This window comes from Nannobrachium achirus, assembly GCF_963921795.1.
Source record: "Nannobrachium achirus genome assembly, chromosome: 13".
Classification (NCBI taxonomy): Eukaryota; Metazoa; Chordata; class Actinopteri; order Myctophiformes; family Myctophidae; genus Nannobrachium; species Nannobrachium achirus.
Genome location: NC_137833.1, coordinates 53,060,279 through 53,078,109, shown reverse-complemented (window position 1 = coordinate 53,078,109; position 17,831 = coordinate 53,060,279). Strand labels below are relative to the sequence as shown.

General features: G+C 41.9%; 2 protein-coding genes across 2 annotated transcripts; both read right to left on the bottom strand.

Annotated features, from left to right (window-relative positions):
• Positions 1–4,067: 4,067 nt before the first annotated feature.
• On the bottom strand, positions 4,068–16,255 carry LOC308296608 (H-2 class II histocompatibility antigen, E-S beta chain-like). The gene is made up of 7 exons (XM_080739933.1): positions 16,191–16,255; positions 14,890–15,162; positions 14,059–14,269; positions 13,159–13,226; positions 11,291–11,374; positions 10,907–11,020; positions 4,068–4,906 (listed from the first exon to the last, which is right to left on the bottom strand). The coding sequence occupies exons 1-7, from the start codon at positions 16,249–16,251 to the stop codon at positions 4,824–4,826; spliced, it is 894 nt and encodes a 297-aa protein (XP_080596059.1). The 5' UTR covers positions 16,252–16,255; the 3' UTR covers positions 4,068–4,823.
• On the bottom strand, positions 5,774–7,018 carry LOC308296712 (arginyl-tRNA--protein transferase 1-like; the record flags this gene model as incomplete). The annotated part of the gene is made up of 1 exon (XM_080740040.1): positions 5,774–7,018. The coding sequence occupies one exon, from the start codon at positions 7,016–7,018 to the stop codon at positions 5,774–5,776; it is 1,245 nt and encodes a 414-aa protein (XP_080596166.1).
• Positions 16,256–17,831: the final 1,576 nt, after the last annotated feature.

Sequence of the window (17,831 nt, the reverse complement as noted above, 5' to 3'; positions counted from 1 at the left end):
TGACTTCTGCAGGGGAAAAACAAAAACTGTTTTGCATATATTATATAGGCCTACTTTTTCCTCTCTTTTCAACAAAACACTGCAGACAAAAATGTTTTTTTAAAGGGAACGGCAGACCTCTTACCTTCTGAACTCTGAACGCAGGTGACTGTGTGCCTGGCCTTCCTCTCCCCTTTACTTTTATAGCTGACTGATGCCTGATAACTGTGGGAGAGGGACCAGGTTGCATCAATGTTTGGAATAAAAGTAAGGCTACGTGGAGAGATATGGATATGGTGTGGAAAAACATCACCTTGGATCTCTAATCACTCTCTCTCACACACACACACACACGCACACGCACGCACGCACACACACACACACACACACACACACACACACACACACACACACACACACACACACACACACACACACACACACACACACACACACACACACACACACACACTAGTTTGGGTTGAGGTTCAATGAGGACACCTCATCAGCCAAAGCCAAACGGTTTGCTGCACCCTTCTTTTCTTAACCCTCTGTCACACACGTTTGTATCCCCCATGGCGGGGTCCCTGATTATGAATTATATATAATTCATATGAACTCAATGATTGTGTTTAAGCAGATTATAATACAAATGTTTATGATGCATTGGCCTTCATCGAAAGTGTTACCTCTTCTATCTATAGTCATTACTCCAGCTCTATTCTACACCATTGGATTGATAGAACTGATGCAGCTAAGGAGAGGTAGAATGTCAAAGGACCAGACAAAGTGGTCCGTTTGGTGTCTATGACAACCCCTGAAAATAACCTCTTCATCCACGGCACCCTGAATTACACTGATACTAATGTAGCACCTTACATTTACAGTATGTCATAGGTAAATGTGTAAATCCTTCCCCCTGAGATAGGCTACAGCAGTGTTTTTCAATATTCTTTGGGTGCAGTACCCCCTTACACTGATTTCTGAAGCCAAGTACCCCCTTCCTAAATTTGACCAGTCCAGTTCCAATGCCAATACGTTCAAAATAAAACGGCATAATGGCAAATAAACATCGCTTTCTAAGTTATTGATATAATTTGGTTTAGAAATGTACCGATGAGCAGGTTCACACTAACTGTCAATGTTTTATCATTAACCAACAATAAAATACATATTTCCATTTTCTACTTTTTTTCCCCACATACCCCCAAGCACATACCCCCATTAGAGAGACACTGGGCTACTAAAATTTTTAACTTTATCATAAAAGTATGAAACTTGTTAAACTTGTACAGTTTGGGGCCCTGAGCATTTTCAGATATGGAGCCATCGCAAAAACGCCCCTGGTGGCCCTGGTAGCCATTTTAATATCCGCCATAACCAAATAATGTATTTTGCGTCTTATCTCCTGAACCATACATGAATACAGAATGTGTGATGTCTACACAGAGTAGATTTAAGCTACTCCATCTACACATAGGTCTGCTATTTTCACTGTTATTGTCTCTGCAACGCTGAAGACATGGCTGCCTTATCTTGGCTATAATGATGGACAGGGAAATAAAGAGCACACATTATTTTGGCTCCGATCTTGCCCTGTATATCGCTATATCCTTCAGGTATTATGGCCACTCTCACAGAGATAATGCTGTTGAAAAAGGTAATAAAAATATAAAAGAACAAAAAGAAAAATAAATAAACAAGAAGAAATAATAAGAAGTTGTAAGCTGTGGGAATTCTGCCTGACAGCTAGTTCATAACCTTACAAGGGTTTCATACATGTGCCTGCCTGACATAGTCCGTGAATCTCAATGAGCTCATCTCTTGAAGAACTTTTGGAATTGAAGCACAAGCCTCCTCAAATGACCACTGATAAGGATCACAATGAACTATTCAATTCCTCATATATCACACAAACAGTTGTGGTCTAAAGGACTTAAATAAAAGGTTGCTAAAATGTTATCTTTGCTTTGAATCACATGATGTAGGTATGTAGTTAGAACGGACTCAACTGAGCGTTCAGAATTAAAGCTTTTCTTTATTTTTCTTAGATTTTTTGAAAGCATGCATCGATTGCCTTCTAAACCTGACCTTCTAAAGACCACATCAAAATCAGAGTTGTGTTGTGTGTATTTGTGTTATTGAACAGGGTTGAACTGGTAATGTGGCATCCTTGCTGAAACACTGGATCTTTGGACATAACCAAGTGAAGTCCCAACATCCATCCGTACCTCCTCCTTCTGTTAACTCACCATAATCAACTGACAATCAATTTAGGTCTTAAAACCTTAACAAACATTCATTCTTTACTTATATACTGTACATACAGTGATCCATGTCACTAGACTGTGTCCAGAGACCATTCAGGTCCTAGCTGGTTGTCTTTTACAGCAGGGCTTTTCAAATACTATATCAATGCCACCAGTTTAATCACTTCTATACTTAGTAAAAGGGTTATTTTCAGCCTCTTCAGCAAAAATAGCAGATCTACAAGCTTTGATTGAAGAATTTATTAGAAGTTTGCAGTTTCATGACAGTACAAGTCACTGGTACAAGGTAAACTAAATGAGATACTTCAATGGTTTCCAGTGGAAATAAGCTTAGTCTTTTCATGGATCTCCTTTTAGTAGACCTTGTACCAGTGAACTGTACCGTCATGAAACTCTACCTTTTCCTATGCAAACTTCTAATAAAGTCTTCAATCAAAAAAGAAAATCCTAGTAAGCTTTTCGGCATATTTACAAAGGAACCACTTCATGTATCTCATATAACATTGAAAGGCAGACGGATAGAACACAGTACTTTGCATAGGGAATTGTCAGCAACAAAAGGGGAGAAAATGAAAAGCAGTCATAAAAAATAGAACAAGGAATAATGGGGGGAAAGGAAAGGGGGAGGTAGGTATGGGCTTAGTTTATTACAAGTTTTGAATAGTAGCCTTTTGTAGGTGACTTTTTAGATCAATATTGAAAGAGGCTATAGGGATTTGCACTCCTAAGGCCTGTGGTAGCTCACAGTGATCAGGCTATACAAATGCACAGAGTGCTGTAATTGTGTTCTGCCATCTAGTGGCACAGACAATGACTGTGGCGGCATTAACATCTGCTTTGCAACTACTGTAGTAAATGTTTACTTTACTATTTGTGCACTCTCAGAGTTACAGACCTGTAAAGGTCATCTAAGGTAGCCTGGGTTCCAGCCCTCAACACCACCCTGCATGTGTGAAAGAGGCTGGCAACGCCAGGCTACATCTAAGGCTTTAGTTCTTTATGTGTTTCTGGTAATATCATTGTCCGCTCATTTGTATGTCCATTATCCTGCATTAGGCTCCCTTTTGAACAGGACAGGCTGCAGTGATGTATCATCCTTTAGCATCCAGCCCTTCCCAACTGGATTCCACTGAAGGGGTTTGGGACTTGACTGTGTGGCACAATATACCAGTTTGGTACGGTCAGAGCCTGTTGAACATGCTGTTCAAAAGCATCCTCAGATGTGAGACTGGCATGTCTGTCTAAATACAATTAGCTCATCAAGACGGTAACATGGCTGGCCCTTTGCTCTATTTCTTAGGCCATAGAGAGCGAGAGCATATTACACATGTTAAAGTCTCTGGTAGACTATCTGTCAAGCCAAAGGTTCTCAGACCCTGAAGCTCATTTATGTGTTCTCCAGCTTGTTGAAAGCTGTTGTTTTGCTTTTTCTGAACAGGCTTCTCGTTGTATCGCACTACCGACTGCGCCGTGCCACTGCACCACCGTGTCAACCCAGAGTTGGTGTTTTATTATCATCTCTTTATGGATTCAAAATATGATCAGAGAGATGGTTTTAATTTGAAATATCAGGATCTGTTCAGGTCCTGATATACAGAGAAAAAGCCCTGCAATGCAGAATGCCTGCAATTAGGCAACACTACAGATTAAATGTTCATGTTTCACAAATATTTTCAGAAATCTCTATGGGAGATCTAACTATCCATGCGTGTGTGCGTGCTCGTTCATTGGGAAGAGACACAGTGCTTTCCATTGCTTTATTTATGAATGAAACATCCCATTAAACAATGCATGATTATGAATGATTGCATACAGTAAATGATTATTTATTATGAATGATTGCAATCGTCATTATTGCAAGTCACAAATTATTATCACATAATTATAAACAATTGTGTAATATGATTTTTTTAAGTAAATTATAAGACATTTTTCATTTCCATGTCCATTTAGATCAGTGGTTCTCAACCTGTGGTCCGGTGGCCTGCAGGTGGGCCGTGAGGATAATGTAAGTGGACCCCCATATAATTGGCAAAACAAAAAACTAAGTAAAGGTAGAGAAACATATATATATATTTTTTTATCGTGATTCCAATGAATAGGAACTTATTTGAACCGTTTATCGTAGCTGGCGCTCAATCGATTGACTGATCGTTAAAATGCTCTGAAAATGTATACGCACGGCCCACCCATCAGACAGTGGCCTCGTATACCAGCCTCTTCCTGAAATTCTGATTCGATTCCTAGTGGTAACAGGTTTAGATACAGTATACTTGTCTGTGGTCAATGCATGTGTTTGAATATTAACTCAGTAGGCCTACGAGCTAAGAGTTGCCATTGACGGTGATGGAAAGAAACTGCAAGAACATTTACTCAAATACAAATGTGAGGAACTTTTACTTTATTTGGACGTCAGTTTTAATCAAAGATATTTGTAGTTGTTTTTTAGTTTTTATTTTTTTTAATCACAAATAATCTTTTCTTACAATATCTTGTCAGATACATATCGATTTGGGGGCCCTTGACATGAAAACGTTTAAGAATAAGAACCACTGGTTTAAAGGACACATGTTGTCAAAAAGGTTTATCATCAGTGGGCTTCTGTTGACATGGATTTGTCCTCCTCTCTCCACTAGGGGTCAGCTTCATCTTCATCTCTGAAAACACAAACAATCCCGTTATTAGAACCATGCATTGTTCTGTGGAAATAGCCTACAACGAACCTCTAAAGAATTAGACTGTTGTAAATAACCAGTGGTGGACAAAGTATAGGCTATACTCAAGTACTCAAGTATAATCTAATTCAACAACAAATCAAGAGTTAGAGGCCAATAATATGAAGTGAGCTGTTATAGCACCACCATTTGATTTGATAGATTTGGGTTGGTGTTTCTCGAATGGCCTACTGGCAATATACCTGCAAAGTTTCACAGCAATCGGATGTTATGGATTTGTGGGATTTCGTGCAAACCGGGTCACAACAATTGCAGTCAATTGGAATGAAACCCGAAAAAACCTGATGGATATGTTTTTTAGAAAAAAAAAGAAGCATTTATCTTTGGAGTGGATCGTCACGCGTGAACAGGGATTATGTTCCGATTCTAGCACACCCGTGGGTGTCTTTTGAATGCTCCCATGCTCAGATCGGAGCACCACAGCGATCGACAGTCAAAGAGTTAAATGGCCATCAGTGACCATCGCTCTGATCAGCGCAATATAGTACTGGATTTGAAGGCCGCGTGACCGCCGAGTGGCTACGCAGCGAATGTGAAACCCTTATGGGACCATTTGGTTCCATTACGCTCACATACTGTAGTCATAGACTTCCATTCATAGGTTCCATTTGTACGCTCTCAGTTACAGACCGGTATTAGGGTCCATTTGGTTTTATTTGTACAATTTGGGTCCATTTGGTTCCATTCGCAGATTTCGAACACTCTCAGAGTTACATACCCGTAAGCCTCCGTTTGGACCACGGTCTCCAGACCTCACGTTGGAATTTTGGAAAGCACTGCTTTTAATGTTTAGGTGCGGTAGAGTAACATCCTCTCTGCACAGACCTGCCCCACCAGACCTGCATACCTCCGCACCTCCGTCTCATCACTGGAGCCCTCCTCGCGTTTGCATCTGTAGATGGCGTAGGGCATGACTGTCCTCTTATACAGCACCAGAGCCTTGTCCACATCCCTGAGCACCCGGGCATCCCCTGCGTCAGGGTCCTGGTTGAAGCGAGAGTAAAGGGAGTTCTCCAGACGGGGTAGGCAGCGTTCTATGGGCGCCCAGACAAAGGTCTCGGGACACAGGAGGTCCGAGGGGAGGTACTGGCCCTTGTAGCACATCTTGGGACAGGAGCGGACGTAGAAGCCCAGGTAGTAGTAGCACAGCCTGGCAGACTGTCTGTGCAGCTGCCTGGTGAAGGCGATCTCCCTGAGAGCAGAGTAGGAGCCCAGAGACAGTGAGGTGAACTCTGGGTGGTAGAAAAAGTAGACGGAGGTCACACAGCTAGGCAGGATGTCGATCACCCCCACCGCGACCATACGCCCGTCCAGCCAGTACTGCTGGTGGAAGGAGCCATAGCCCGCATCCGGCCCGTCAGGAGGCCACTCCGCCTCCAGCGGAGAGTCGCAGAGGAACCTCTGGAACTGGCTCTGGGAGGGCTTGTCTGGGGGGTCCTTGTGAATGGCCATCTGATATAGTTTGTACACCTGGTAGGAAGCGTCGAAAGAGGCTTTGAACTGTGGGCTCGGGGGGTTGGAGCGCACCAGCCTCACCTCAAGGCGAAGCTTCTGAGCCTCGGAGATGAAATCCTCCAGGATTGTGGGCTGGTTGTGGGCTGGCTTCCGACACGGAGGCCGGCTGGGATCTGCTCCTATTCCTGGTTTAGAGTTTGAGGTGGGTGGTCTCCCATCCGGTACGGGCACTGAATCATTTCTAGATACTTCGGAGACAGATAGATCAGAGTCCCCAAACTCCGTCTGAACGTTGGTGAAAACAGGTCCCTCTACTTTCTTTTCCTGTGGGCTGGTTTCACCACAGCCAGCGTCCACTGTGGGTCGCCCCTGTTCCGTTCGCGATAATTCCCCTTCAGACAGAAATGTGCTCATTCTCTTCAGGATCCTCTTGTGAGATTTGGACGGCTGGAAGTTCAAGGCACGACACCTGATGGTGTACAGGGGACAGCATGTCTTGTTCAGCGTAGGCTTGTAGATGTACTTTCCACTTCTTCTCCAGCCTCGGTCTAAGAGGTCCTGGTAGTCTTGTACCGTCATGGTGTGGGACCACATTCCATGAGAGAAGCTTCCCTTTTGAGTTTTACAGTAACCACAGCGGCTCTCATCTTCACCGAAATACTCGACAAGTGTACGTGACTGTTTACTGCCATCTTCAATGGCTGCAATGGTAACCTGAATACGTTTCATAAACGTCTGTTTGTCTGACGGGAGGAGGATATGAACGTGGATATGTTCTGGAGTCTACAGATACTCGCCTTCAGTTATTCAGCACCGCGAGACTTCCTAATGAGATGGGTGACAAGGACACAGAGACAGATATAGTTATTGTTAGATAGAGCTAGTTATTGGTACAGTAGATAGAGCAACGTATTGGTAGTAGATAGACCTAGTTATTGTTAGATAGAGCTAGTTATTGGTATTGGTACATGTATCTATTTACTGATAGAGTTAAATGTCAAGTACCCAACACTCACCCAGAAGCAGTTCAGAACATGTTGTCTGAATCTAATTTATATCAGTCAAGTTATGACATCAGATCATGTAAAAAAACACGTTGGTCAACTTTGTCTTAATGCATGAAAGTCACATTTAGCGCCTTTGAGTACAAAATGGACACCCATAGGGAAAGGGAGATTAATATTATGACGATGTCATCAAATAGCAGCATGATGACATCATGATGTTGGGGTGCATAAGGCCCTGCCTTTGTACTGTCGGCCAGTTTTTTGAGGAGAATAACCTGAGTATATAAATGGTAAGGGGGAATTCATTACCCTGTGGATTCCTCAGGACTCATGTCAGTGCAACCACACTTGCAAGACTGTATCAAGTATGTATATTATAAGTACCTTTTACCAATTATAGAGGGTTTAAATGCCCGGATATGCAGCTCGGCAAATAAAAGGTGAATTGATCCCAGTGCGTGACGGAGGACATATATCACGATAAATGAAATCTCCACGATGCGATTATCGTGAGTGTTTTTGCCAGACCCATGAAATGGGTAGGCCTACATAAGCAAATGTCGGTCCGGGTTTTCTATATAAAGGGTATATATGATGATGACATGATGATGACATGCCTACAAAAGGCATGATGTCATAAATGATGATGACAGACAGGGGGTCTGGCACAACCAGGTTGACCTGGTCTAGTTTATCACGATAAACGATAATATCGCTTATCGTCCCATCCCTACTCCTACGTCTGGCTTTGTATGTATGACCATGGATTGTGTGTGTGAGCATGGATCTCCATGTATGGAGATAACTGACAGAACGGCCCATACAAGGAGATATACATGTGTCGTGTTTGATACCTTCACTCTGGTGCGATTTCTTCTCAAATGTGCAAATAGTGGCACTGTTTACAGTGAAAAGGTTTTTCGTCATTGTGTAGATGATGGTTTTCACTGTGGTTATACTCCAGTGTAGGTACGCCGGTGACTCTTCAGGTTACCTGATTGAATGAAACTCTTGTCACACTGTTTACAGTGAAAAGGGGTTTCTCCTGTGTGAATACGCTGGTGACTCTTCAGGCTAGATAACTGACTGAAACTCTTGTCACACTGTTTACAGTGAAACGTTTTTTCTCCTGTGTGGATTCGCAGGTGATTCTTCAGGCTAGATAAATGACTGAAACACTTGTCGCACTGTTTACAACAGAAAGGTTTTTCTCCAGTGTGGATTCGCTGGTGAATCTTCAGGGTACCTAACTCACTGAAACTCCTGTCACACTGTTTACAATGGAAAGGTTTTTCTCCTGTGTGAATACGCTGGTGTGTCGTCAGGTGATATAATTTACTGAAACTCTTGTCACACTCTTTACAGTGAAAAGGTTTTTCTCCTGTGTGGATACGCTGATGTGTCTTCAGGTTAGTTAACTGGCTGAAACTCTTGTCACACTGTTTACAATAGAAAGGTTTTTCTCCTGTGTGAATACGCTGGTGTCTTTCCAGGTGACTTAACTTGCTGAAACTCTTGTCACACTGCTTACAGACGTGAGTTTTCTTCCCTGTACAAGTCAGCTGATGTGTCTTTACTTCTCCTGGTTGAGTTAAAGTCTTGGTAAACTTTTGATAACTGGAAGATTTTGGTTCATTTGTGTCTCCTTGTTCCTGGCTGGTTGCAATTCTGGATTCTGAGGGGACCTGTCCATTTATGGGCATTTGGCAGTAGAGGTCATCATGGTTCGATTGAGATCTGAAGTGTGTACAATCAGTACAGCGGACCCTGGTCTGGGGAAACCACACTCCTTCCTGGAGTGGCGGTTCATCATCAAATCTGCATCTATCCATGGACTGTGATAGGGAGTTTTAGGTTCTGTTCTGTTCGACACTTAGTTCACACAATGAATGCTCTGGTCTGGAATGAAGTGAATTAAAAATATGTTCAACTCTTATACATGCTGAGCAGAGCTCGGGTCTGACCTCACTCACATGCGCGGTTGCCGCGCATGCCTGACAACACCGATGTGCACAGGCTGCCGCCACTCCATATTTGAGCTAGAGTGACGTCATCAATATGACATCACCACCGTGATGGAAGAGATCCACGTAGATGCCAGGCCATTATTAGACCCAGTTTATTTTATTTTTTCATTCAGTAACTAGAAATGTTCAGTTTTTTAGACCAACACACTTTGTGTGCATTAACTTCGCCTACTGAAAAGGCTGAGATGACCCAGGATAGGTTTACGATAATACTCGCGCTGGTTTATTATTGCTAACGGTCTATAATAATGACGAAAGTATGTCTTTTTTGATTTATTGAATTATGGAAAACAATTACAATCACTCTAAACATTCACTCAGATCTTAGTTTATCAGGTTACGCGGTACGAAACTCATGAGGCCTCAACTTAAGATGAGGTCATATTACACTAACACTAAAACCTTTCTCAACACATTAAAGGTATTGAAACTAGTACATTAATAGGGAAGAAACACAAATAGAACAGTACAACTGCAATAACAGCATGGATTATTACAATATACATTTCACAAGCAGATCATAATTTCCGGCGGCCAAATCCTGAATTAAACTCATTCATAAAGGTATGAAATTAACTTGACAAGAAAAGCTGTTCCTACGAAACAGTGTGGGCTCGCTGCTCCCTCATTGGCTAAAGGCCCTGCCTTTGTACTGGAGGAGAATAACCTGAGTATATAAAGATTTGTGAGAACATAATGCAAAAGATTTCATGTGGGGGGTGTTGTTGTTTATATCAGGTCGCACTTGTTGGTGATGAGGTCACCTAGAACGCTGCTCCTTATTGGCTAAGGGCCCTGCCTTTGTAACGTCGGTCATTTTTCTTAGGAGAATAAACTTGACCTATAAAGATTTCGTATAACAGAGTGGGCGTAAAGTATAGCATAACATACTGATACTAGAAATACTGTTCCTACGAAACAGTGTGGGCTCGCTTGTGACTATACTCTGCAGCGTGCTAACTGTCATGTGAAGCTCAACCAATACTCCAGCCAACACCACTCCCAGATTGTTTTCCACCAATTGTGCCTCATTGGCTAACGGAACACGATATGCGGCGGAAATAATGACGAAACCATAGTGTTTTCGCCTTTGAACTGTCTGCGGCGGAACTCACTATATAAATAATGAGGATAACATAGTGTTCTCGCCTTTCAGGCGAGCCCACAACTAAGCATAATCAAGTCAATACTGGAGATGGTACGCATACAGCATGGATTTATACACAGAGAGGGCAATTCTTTCAACATAATATGCTGCAAGTTCAGGAGGAAATTCTCTTGAATTGGCATGGCATGGATGGAAAGGGGACATTTGCATTTCTTTCACCATAGTAAAAACTGCATTCGTGTTCTGGAGAAGGAAGTTTTTTACAGACCTGTAAAAGGGCTCAAGCCCCTTTTGATGTCTACGTGTGCACGTGCCTGTCACTAACCTTGCTCCTGTCTCCTGTAGTAGATGAATCCAGACAGAGAGAAGAGCAGCCCCACAACCACACCTGATGCTCCCATGAGGACCTGCTTCCTCTCTGACTCCAGCAGGGAAGGATCTGACAATATAACAACCACAACACAATGATGTATTTATTACAAGTGCTTCTCAACCTGGACACAAAAGAAAAATAAGACCATTACTGTGTCAAAAGTAATCAACCAACTGAAAAGGTTGAGAACCTTTCATATATCATTATGACATGTTATATTATATAGGATGAATATACAGTAGATTCCTGTTTAAATACAAAGAACAAAGTTGAGATTCACTGTCATACAGTAGATTAAAACATAAGTAGAGTGAAAAACACAGTAGAGTGACATACCCCAGTCCACCACTAGAGGCTCGTTCAGGCTGGAGTGTTCCTGCATTCTCTCCTGATCAGAGGTCAGTGTCTCATAGGGCTCCACTGGAATAAGAAGAACATTATCAATGCATTGATAAGAAAAGTAACAGTTTTGAACATATGAGGTTTCCATCCCAAGGCTGCACTCACACTGGAACGCACTCTTACGCACTAAGTTCAGTCAAAGTTGTGTGTTCAGTCAAAGTCTGTTCCAAAAAAAGAATACATTTCCCACAATGCTTTGCGGAAGTGGGCGGTTCTGCTTGAGGAGGAAGCAGATATGGTATTTGGCCATGTAGTTCTTTTGGAGGTGTCATCGGGTGAAGGCAGAGTACCTGCTGCTTTTTGGTGACAGGTAAAATGGATTTACAAGCTCACAGCGTGCCACCATGCGACACGTTGTGAGCTTGTAGATCTGCTATTTAAAAAAGTTACTTTTAACAAAGTATTTGTATGTTTCAGTATTGATACTTTTATTTAAGCAATGAATTTGAGTATTTTTTTCACCACTGTATAAAGCTTACATTTTATTATGAATAGCACATTCAATCAATTGCATCTGTGTAGGCATCACTGTCACCATGTATGACATGTAAAGAAATATTTGTAATATTCATTGTTATTGTCGAATGTTTACTGTTACACACACTTAACTTTAATTTATTTATAATATTTTTCGTTCTGAAATGGAGGTTTCATGTCACTGCAGTGCAGACAGGCTCTGCTGCTGTGGAGTACAAACTACAAGTGAACACACCTGTGTGGGATTGCATCATGGCCTCTCTGTCCTATTGGTTGGCAGTTGAACCCTGCCCTTCTGTCTCATCAAGTGCAGCTTGTCTGCCCTCTACTGCTTGCCTACAACTCTCTGTGCTTGTGCTTAAGCAACTGTGCTTGTGCTTAAGCAACTGTGCTTGTGCTTAAGCAACACCACAGGACTCTCACTAGACTTCAAACCATGTGACTTCCATCCGGAATGCATTGTGCTGTCTCTGCCCCCCGCTCCCCCCACACAACTCTCACTAGACTTTGTGCCTTTAGGTCTGTAGCCGGCCCAAGAGATCTATCTATCTATCTATACATACATTCTCACTAAGGCCAACGCCTACTTTCATGCCCAATTCCACCCGCTCTGCACTCATAGGCACTAGACAGGCGGTACGGGACTCGCCGTTCATTCGCTAGGAGCTGTCGCCATAGCGACACATTATACGCCCATTATAGCCTCCCAGCTTATAGGACCGCTGTCAATTGGCTAGCGGCCGTCGCCATGGTGACATAATATGTCGCTGTTTGCATCTCTGCTGCCTGTGTCGTCTATGTGTCGCTCGCGGATCTCACCTTAACACATATCACAGCACGTGTGTTAAATCCTTCCTTGAGGGGAGAGTTAGAGGGGCTTCCTGCACTGACTGCAGTGACGTAATGGATTCAGGTCATGCAAAGGGAAGCTGCAGTCTCAAAAAGTTAACTGTTTGTTGCCTCGTCCCTGAACGATATAACTTCCTGTGGCAGGGGGACATCTAGTGGCCATAACTCGTCCCTGAACGAGTTTGGCAACATGAGTGTTAAGTGGGGTAGCTATGGGACTTGCATGCAGACAAAACAAAAAGAAGCAATGCTTTAACAGCACGTGTGTCCCTGCAAATGCATGGAACCAAATGGACCCGAGTCACCCGACAGACAGTTATGACAGCCGTGCATGTTTGGATCGAGCCTCAAAATACTTCGACTGCGAGCACCCAGAAGGGCCGAGCCTAGAAAGAGCCCGGCAAAGCCAGGCGAACTTCTAGTGAATTACGTTTTAGGACCCCTGCAACAGAGTACAACACTACAGGGTGACATACCCCAGTCCAGCACTAGAGGCTCTTTGAGGCTGGCGTGGTCCACCATGCAGGAGAGCTTCTCTCCAGATCTGTAAAACATGCACGCACGCACGCACGCACGCACGCACACACGCACACACACACGAGCACACACATACAGTATTAGCAGTGTCTGCTACGTAGTAGTTTCAATGAGTTTCAATGCACACATCAAGTTCAATGCCAATTTATTTTTTGAAGCGGTGAAAGCCGCTTCCAAGGTGTGGCTTTGTCTGTCCCGTACATGTCCAGTGCATTGGATTGGTCAATCTTGTCTGTCCCGTACATGTCCCGTGCATGCAGAATTGAGGATTGGTCAAGCTTCACATGACAAATGTATAGATCTAGAACACAGATTTCATAGCTCTAGAACACATAGAATAACACATAGAATTCACCGCTTCACTTCGAACCGAGGTTTGATTTTTTGTCACATCACAGATTTAGATCTGTGGGTAAAACATAATAGTTTTTTCAGTCAGTAGTATTGTAGTTTTCTGGAAAGAAAGAAAGAAAGAAAGAAAGAAAGAAAGAAAGAAAGAAAGAAAGAAAGAAAGAAAGAAAGAAAGAAAGAAAACAGACCAGATATTAAAATATGCTTGATAGCAATACAGACATAAACCTATAGCTCACATATTCCAGAGGTTCCTGAAATGACCAACAATGTGGACATAAGTATTTATAAAATAATAACCTATGTTGCACCTATAGAGATTAGTTTGAGTTATGACCCCACATCAAAATAAAAAATTTCCAACAGATTTGGACTGTTCTGCCTTGTCTGGTTGATCTTTGAAAGTCCACTCATGTTTAGTTTCAAAGTGAAAGACCCCTCATGTTTAGTGGTGTGTTTATATGTATAGGTGTCTATTAGGTGTGTACCTGGGTGTGTACTCCAGGTAGGAGTGCAGCTGGTAGTACCAGTCTCCACCTGGCAGCAGCAGCTCAATGGAGGGAGAGCTGGTTGGTTCTCCGTCCATCAGCCAGGTGAGGTTGATCAGTTTAGGATAGAAGTCATAGACGCTGCAAATCAGCATGGACTTATGGGTGCCAACAGGGGGCCTTACTGGGGTCAGTCTCACATTGGGCTCAGCTGGAAGAACAAGATTATTGTTTCATTGATTCAGTTATTACCATATAATTCAAATGAATCAGACTGATGTTCATGCAGTTTCATAAAAAAAGAGGCATTCAGTGTTATTCATTTCCCCACACTGATCATTAATAAAGGTTTATCTTTATCTTATTATTTGCCCTTAACAGTTATGAACAAAAAACTGCAACAATGCAAACTATAATTACATGAATATACTAATATGAACAAAGGAAGAACAAAGAGGAACAAGATACACATGATCCTGTAAGACAGAACTGAAGACATTGAGTTAAATATAAAAGCGGGAAGTGAAAGCAAGTCTGTAGAGTTGTGTTTTTTAACCATTTAAATCCTGTATGCTTCAGGGTTAGGGTGATATACCGGAAATAACAGATCTGCAAGCTCACAACATGTGACTTGGTGCGTTGAGCAATCAATGACACACACACACACACACACACACACACACACACACACACACACACACACACACACACACACACACACACACACACACACACACACACACACACACACACACACACACACACACACACACACACACACACACACACACACACACACACACACACACACACACACACACACAATCAAACCTGTCTTATCCAGAACATTGGAGTAGTCTACTTCAGCGTTGGGTTTGCAGTATGTCGCTCGCTGTGCTCTCATCCCAGCCAGCACAGCAGGGTTCTTATTCCAGCTCTCTGCCGTCTTCACACCAAACTCAGTGTAGCCAACAAACTGATCTACCCTGCTGTCCCACCTCACAAACTCATCTCGGTTGAAAGTATACGTTTTAATGTACACTATGTCCTGCAGCTCAGTGGAGTTGAACACACACTGGTCAGCCGTAAAGAAGAGATATCCATCTGGAAATAGAAACATTCAAATGTCATCAGTCTTAAATGTACTGTATACTGTCTCTATAATGTAACAGATTTAATTATTTTTTTATTTTTTTAAAGACATACAAAACAACGTATACAATACAATAAAAGACTACATTCAAAATTCAGACAAAACAAAAAAGTATACAATATACAAAAAATAAACACAAAAAACTAAATACTTGACACTAACACGACATATAAGAATATAAAATAATTATGATACAAAGAGCACATATAACACATTAACATCCAGATTCTTATGCCACAAGGCCAGACAAATGACTGTAGAGAGAAAAAGAAAAAGCAGCTACCCTACTCCCGGTTCCTCCATCAAATAGGAAAGATCGTTGCCCTTAACATACTGAATAAAATTCCCCCATATTTTCTCAAATAGCTCTTGTTTGTTTTTAAGAGTGTATGTGATTCTTTCTAAAGGAAGGCACAAAGATAGTTCCTTAAACCACTGAGCGATGCTAGGTTTCCCTGTCTTTTTCCATGAAAGGGCGATAACCCTTTTGGCTTGTAGGAACCCAAGGTCCAGAAATGTTATCTCGCAGTTTTTTATCTTATGGCCGATCGGGTAAAGGCCTAATAAGAAGAGTTTTGGATACAGATTTAATTGTTAACTAAATAAACACTTGAACCCTCTTTTTTTCAGGCCAATGGCCCCTAGCTGAGAGAGAGAAGCATGGACCCACACAAGTGTATACAATGATGTTGCAGATTAAACCTTTTCATAGATTCCATAGACTTGTTTGACAGCACTATCACCAGTGTTGTGTCAATTGCACGTTTTCTTTTTACACAATCTTTTCTATTAATAGTGTTGGATTCATGTTAGTGTGTATCACGAGACGTGAGCTTGTAGATCAGCTATTTTTGGCAAATAATCCTCCCCCCAGAAAATGGATGCTGCGGTTCAACTGGTTAATACTGATAGACTATATATCTATAACGTCAACACAAACTGAATGAGTAACTGATTAATGAATGAATATGGAGTCTACCTGCTCCATGAAGACAGATGAAACACAGTGAAACACTGAGCCAGAGTTTAGCTGAAGCCATGTTGATGAGATGATGTTCTGAGGTGGAACTGAAAACACAGACTCACATCTCTACGGTCTCTACTCTACAACAACCAATGAAAAAGCACGGTTCACTCTCATCACTTGTTGTCATTAGGCAGACATCAAACAAAATAATCTAGTACAACAGATTATTTTATTATTATATTATCTTTTTAAATGTTTTTATCCCACGATTTTATAACCCATTTTTCACCCGGTGTCAATTGTCTAATCATGTAATCCTGGGGGCTACACTCCCTCTGCCAACCTGGGGAGAGCAACGGACTGACCTCATGCTTTCTTCTATCACGAGGAGTCCAAGCCGCTGTTTTTCACCTGACAGGGGGGGTCCCCGGCTGGACATAGCACTTGGAAGGAACACGTTATTGTGGGCTCGCTGAAAGTGAAAGCGAGCACACATATGTTATCTCCATTATTTCTCTTATTTATTTATTATTTCTATCTATCAGTCAGTCAGTCATATCAAGTTCTCCTCAAAACTTTCCTACTTACACCAAAAACACCATTCACACTTTAATGTGTTCAGCTTACTGTGGAGACATGTGCTATTACTTTTCTTTGAGAAATGTTTAGTAATTTTTGAAATATTTAACTTTAAGCACTCAATGCATTTTCAATGTGAAATGAGTCTGGAGAGAGGAGAAGAAACCTGCATGTTTTTGCTACTTATTTACATTACACCACTGCATGTAATTATGCAGTGGTGGAAAGTAGTACATTTACTCAAGTAGGCTACTTAAGAGTACAATTTTGACCGACTTTTGGTTCACTTTGAGTAGGCCTATTTCCATTTTTAATAGCATACTCTTTGTAGCCTAATCTGAGCCTGAGGAGTAGGCCTATAAGGCTATATGGGTTCATCTAGCCTGTCTTCACGGCTGTAATAGTACCTACTGATGGGTATAGGCCTATTAACGACCATGTCCATGCAAACTCAAACCCCTTATAGCTAAAACCCACTGAGGCACACAACATTGAATAAAATGCCCTAGAATAGAATAGACTAGATTCTAGTCTATTCTATTCTTGGGTTAAATCAGTAGCCTATGCATATGGCATAGAAAAGATCCTAGTTACTAGAATCTATTTTATGCCATATGCATAGGCTACTGATTTAACATGTGAAGTTGTATCCTATATGAAATTTGAATTGTTCCTGAATCTTGAATTGTTATGGGGCTGTTAAGTATGACATCATTTTGTAGGCAGAGGAGAATTTCTGCCCCCAATTTCCGTGAATTTAGTCGTTATTTTTGTCTCGGATCTGTTGAAATAGCGAGGGACAGAAAATGCTCTGGGGGCAGAGTTCTCCTCTGCCTACAAAATGATGTCACGGCTTAAAAGCACCATAGGCCCCCTAGAAGGAATCCGATTTATAATGATACACTGCCACCCAGTGGAAAGATTATGTACTGTAATTATAGCATCTTCACCATGTACTAAAATTGTAAAGCACAAAGTAATAGTCGACTAGGCTACTGCAACTATGACAGTTGATGTTGAAGTAGTGGTTCTGGTGGTTGCATAGTTCAGAACCACTCAAACACTGTCTGGTCA

Coding starts and splice junctions, on each gene's coding strand:
- LOC308296608 (XM_080739933.1), bottom strand. CDS start 16,251: ATGGCTTCAGCTAAACTCTGGCTCAGTGTTTCACTGTGTTTCATCTGT. Junction 15,163..16,190: donor CATCTGTCTTCATGGAGCAG/GTAGACTCCATA, acceptor TTCTATTTCCAG/ATGGATATCTCTTCTTTACG. Junction 4,907..10,906: donor CTACAGGAGACAGGAGCAAG/GTTAGTGACAGG, acceptor TTGTGTTTTCAG/AGATGAAGATGAAGCTGACC.